The sequence below is a fragment of the Hylobates moloch genome, unplaced genomic scaffold (assembly GCF_009828535.3).
Source record: "Hylobates moloch isolate HMO894 unplaced genomic scaffold, HMol_V3 SCAFFOLD_6, whole genome shotgun sequence".
NCBI classification, from domain to species: Eukaryota; Metazoa; Chordata; class Mammalia; order Primates; family Hylobatidae; genus Hylobates; species Hylobates moloch.
In genome coordinates, this window is record NW_026652281.1 from 9,017,882 (window position 1) to 9,022,676 (window position 4,795).

The 4,795-nt window shown below is 49.2% G+C and overlaps 1 protein-coding gene across 1 annotated transcript in view; it reads left to right on the top strand.

Moving 5' to 3' along the window:
* Positions 1–2,152: 2,152 nt before the first annotated feature.
* Positions 2,153–4,795, top strand: part of LOC116470317 (polycystin-1-like protein 2) — a 20,093-nt gene continuing 17,450 nt past the window's right edge. The window contains exons 1-2 of the mRNA XM_058440269.1: positions 2,153–2,335; positions 3,470–3,613. Coding sequence (XP_058296252.1) covers positions 2,153–2,335; positions 3,470–3,613 — 327 coding nt within the window. The remainder of the gene's footprint in view (positions 2,336–3,469; positions 3,614–4,795) is intronic.

Here is a 4,795-nt window from a genome sequence, read left to right on the forward strand (position 1 = left end):
CCTCACCTAGGAACCCTCTGCAGGGCTCCAGAAGACAGACACTCCTTCCCCTGGGCTGGGGCTCCTGACCTATCTGGGTGCAGCCACCCCAGGGCCAGAGCTCCACAGCAAATAGTTGTTTAGTGAATCTAGGTGTGGGTTTTGGTTATCCTTGCAGCCATGAGTGTCTGGATCCCCGAAGGCAAAGCATTAGGGCCTTCCACCCTAATTCACCCCATCTTTCTGGACTTGTTGCCCAAGTTATCCTAAAAGAGCCTATTGAGGGTCCAATGGCAGCTTATCCATTGCCTAATTCCGAGCTTCCCAGGCTGCTGGGGTTGGGGGTGGTGAGATGGCAGTGACGGGTGAGGAAGAATGTGATGTAACAGATCATATCACCTAATATAATATTTCACCATACATCAGTGCACAGCACAAAGTATGTCTTACATCATAATCCAGCACACATGCAATCAAGATGAAATGTTCACAAATAACATGTACTTTAACTCCATGAGGCCGGGCGTGGTGGCTCGCACCTATGATCCCAGCACTTTGGGAGGTCAAGGTGGGAGGGCTCCTTGAGCCCAGGAGTCCAAGACCAGTCTGGGCAACATAGTGAGAGCTGGTATCTACAAAATTTAAAAACAAAAAAACTACATGTGATGGGCTCTCATATTTTCTGTTCTATTCTATTTCTTTTTCCTCATGCCTCCTTCCCCCTTTAAAATGCCGATCACAGTCTACTGAAAACCAATCTATAGTCTGTTCAGCTAATGGTCAATTTACCTAAAAGCCAACCTCCTCTCCAGTGAATACCAAACTTTTAGAAAATACTAGATTACATTTTTAATTATAAAAGTAATATAGGCCGGGAGTGGTGGCTCACGCCTGTAATCCCAACACTTTGAGAGGGCATAGTGGGGGGCAGATCACCAGGTCAGGAGCTCGAGACCAGCCTGGCCAACATGGCAAAATCCCATCTCTACTAAAAATACAAAAATCAGCTGGGTGTGGTGGCGGGCACCTGTAATCCCGGCTACTCAGGAGGCTGAGGCAGGAGAATTATTTGAACCCAGGTGGTCGAGGTTGCAGTGAGCCGAGATTGTGCCATTGTACTCTAGCCTGGGCGACAAGAGCAAGACTCCATCTAAAAAATAAAAATTAAAAAAAAAAGGAGTATATGTATATTTTTGTGTTTTAAAAAAAGCATTCAGAACTGTGAAAAGTGAAGGGCTTTCAATTTCCAGTGTCATTCCCCATTGCTAGTAGTTTCTTCCAAATCCTTTTGGGGTTTATTTGTGTATCTTTTTTTTGAAACACAGTCCTACTCTGTCACCCAGGCTGGAGTGCAACGGCATGATCTCAAGTCACTGCAGCCTCCGCCTCCAAGAGATTCTCCTGCCTCAGCTTCCCGAGTAGCTGGGATTACAGGGATGTGCCACCAGGCCTGGCTAAGTTTTATATTTTTAGTAGAGACGGAGTTTCTCTGTGTTGGTCAGGCTGGTCTCGAACGGCTAACCTCAAGTGATCTGCCTGCGTCGGTCTCCCAAAGTGCTGGGATTACAGGCTTGAGCCACCGTGCCTCGTTTTTTTTTTTTTGATACGGAGTCTCACTCTGTCACCCAGACTAGAGTGCAAAGGTGCCATCTCGGCTCACTGCAACCTCCGCCTCCTGGGTTCAAGCGATTCTCCTGCGTCAGCCTCCCAAGTAGCTGGGACTACAGGCGTGTGCCGCCACGCCCAGCTAATTTTTTGTATTTTTAGTAGAGACAGGGTTTCACCACGTTAGCCAGGATGGTCTCAATCTCCTGACCTCATGATCTGCCCACCTTAGCCTCCCAAAGTGCTGGGATTATAGGCGTGAGCCACTGGGCCCGGCCCAGAATGGCTTTAAATGAGCCAAGTCGGAGTCAATTGTCATTATGTGGGTGGATGTGCTTTATCTGGAGGTGTCTTTGCCCAAAAGGCCAACACGAAATGCTGAGGGGAAGGGAGGACCTTCCACCGCAGCCCTTCCGCCCCTTCTGTTGCATCCGCTGTCTTCGGTGTCTACCACGTGTCCATGTTCAGTCCTTTGGGTCTGAAATAACTTTGGCTTTTCCCTGGCCCCAGCCAGCCCTCAAGGGGTTGAGCTTGAGTCATCTGACCTGATAGCTCATGGTCAGAAGCCATGGCCCTGAGCGAACAGGTGGCCCAGAGTGAGCAGAATGCACTTTGCTCCCCAGGCACCTTCTTTACGCACGCGGCCCTGCAGAGCCTCCGCCTGTACCCCTTCACCAACGGCTGGCACCCCTTTGTGGTGACGGCAGAGCTCATCTACTTCCTCTTCCTCCTCTACTACATGGTGGTGCAGGTAAGGGTCATGCTCATAGCTCATGAGCAGGGTTTGGGGTTTGGGGTGCCTGGTGCCTTGCCAACACCTCTCCTCTTCCTTGTAAGTGGGATGGGAAAGGGATTTTTTCGTTTTTTTGTTTTTTTTTTTTGAGACGGTGTCTCACTCTGTCACCAGGCTGGAGTGCAGTGGTGCAATCTCAGCTCACTGCAGCCTCCACCTCCTGGGTTCAAATGATTCTCCTGCCTCAGTGTCTTGAGTAGCTGGGACTATAGGCATGCACCACCAAGCCCTGCTAATTTTTGTGTTTTTAGTAGAGATGGGGTTTCACCATGTTGGCTAGGATGGTCTTGAACTCCTAACCTCATGAACCACCTGCCTCGGCCTCCCAAAGTGCTGGGATTACAGGCGTGAGCCACCGCACCTGGCTGAGTAAGGGCTTTCCCTTAGGTGTTTGCTGGGAGCAAACTTTGGTCCTTCCATTGGTCCTAGGGCTGATCTAGGCTGCTAGATCTGGGCATGGGAAGGACCCAAGGTTGGTACTCCTCAGGAATTGAGAACTCAAAGGGAGCTCCTTCGTGGGTGGGGAAGGGAGAGGAGCATGGGTCCTGTTTCTACTGAACTGAGACCTTCCAAAGAGCCAGGGTAGGGGGATGGTACGGGGAAGTGACCCTACAGCTGGGTGTGGAAGTCCTCTGAACTTAGATTGTGGGGCCTCTTAGCATCTTTTGGTCCCACCCACGGTCACTGGGAGTTAGGCAACATCCCCTTTGCCACCTTTATCGCCATGTTGCATCCAAAGGTGCAGATGTTGATGATGCTGAAGGCTGGATAACCATGAGAACACACCAGAAGCTACTCCCATCCTCCTGACAAAAATGCAAACCAGATTCCCAAAAGGGGGCATCTTGGCCCTCCATCCTCTTCTCCAACACCCTCTTTAAAGCAAGGATGGTATTTTTGAGTGCTTACTGCATAGCAGCCATTGTGCTAAGAACGTATGTGTTTTCTCCTTCAACAACAGGAGAAGGGGCCTATGGGCTCCAATTCAGAGTAGGAAACTGAAGTCCAGAGACTTTAAATCATTTATCCAAGGTCAGAATTTGAACACAGGGAGTCTGACCCCTGACCGTCACACTCAACCCGTATCCGCAGCATCAGCCTCAAGAAGCAGCGCACCTGCCTGGTCTTGAGCATCACCAGTTCAAGCCCAATGGCCGGCAGTCATCAGACAGCAACTTCAGTCCATGCAGCTGTCCAAGAACCTCAGAGCAGATCTGTTCACCACCCACCTCCACGGTTTGCTGCCCTCCTCCAACCACCTCCACACTCTGCCTGAAGCTGCTTCGGAAAGCTGCTCTCCAAAACCTACAAATCTCTCTCAAAATGCTGCTTGGGCCGTTTTAAAAATTTCCCCACTCTCCATCCCTTTATTATAAAAGTGAACTTAGCCTGCCACCAGCCAAATGGAAGTCCTTCCTCCTTAAGAGTGGGTAGGAGGGGCACAGTGGCTCAAGCCTGTAATCCCAGCTTTTTGGGAGGCCGAGGCGGGCAGATCACTTGAGGTCAGGAGTTCGAGACCAGCCTGGCCAACATTGCAAAACCTCATCTCTACTAAAAATACAAAAATTAGCCGGGCACAGTGGCAGGCGCCTGTAGTCTCACCTACTTGGGAGGCTGATGCAGTAGAATCACTTGATCCAGGCAGGCAGAAGTTGCAGTGAGCTGAGATCCTGCCACAGCACTCCAACCTGGGTGACAGAGCAAGACTCTGTCTCAAAAAAAAAAACAAAAAAAAAAAACAAGAAAAAAAAATGCCAGGCGTGGTGGCTCACACCTGTAATCCCACCACTTTGGGAGGCCGAGGCAGGCAGATCATGAGATCAAGAGTTTCGAGACTAGCCTGGCCAACATGGTGAAACCCTGTCTCTACTAAAACTATAATATTAGCTGGGTGTGATGGCATGTGCCTGTAATCCCAGCTCCTTGGGAGGCTGAGGCAGGAGAATCGCTTGAACCGGGGAGGCAGAGGTTGCAGTGAGCCGAGATTGCGCCATTGAACTCCAGCCCTAGGCAACAAGAGCAAAACTCTGTCCCTGGCACAAAAAAAAAAAAGAAAGAGAAAGAAAAGGAAAGAAGGAAGGGAGGGAGGAAGGAAGGAAGGAAGGAAGGAAAAAGAGAGAGAAAGAAAGAGAAAGAAAGAAAAAAAAACAAAGAAAAGAAAAAAGAATGGGCAGGAGGGGAAACTGGTACAAAACTAGAAGATTCTCTTGAGTGAGAGGGAAAAGATGGGGAGGAAGATGGAGAACATGTACAGGATCGTTCTTTTGAAGTTGTGACACCTGTTGGGGAAGTTTAATTAAAACTAAGTCTCCTGCCTATCCAGAAAACCTCTCCACAAGGGTGGAAAAGAAAGAAAACTATCTATCTATCTATCTATCTATCTATCTATCTATCTATCTATCTATCTATCTATCTATC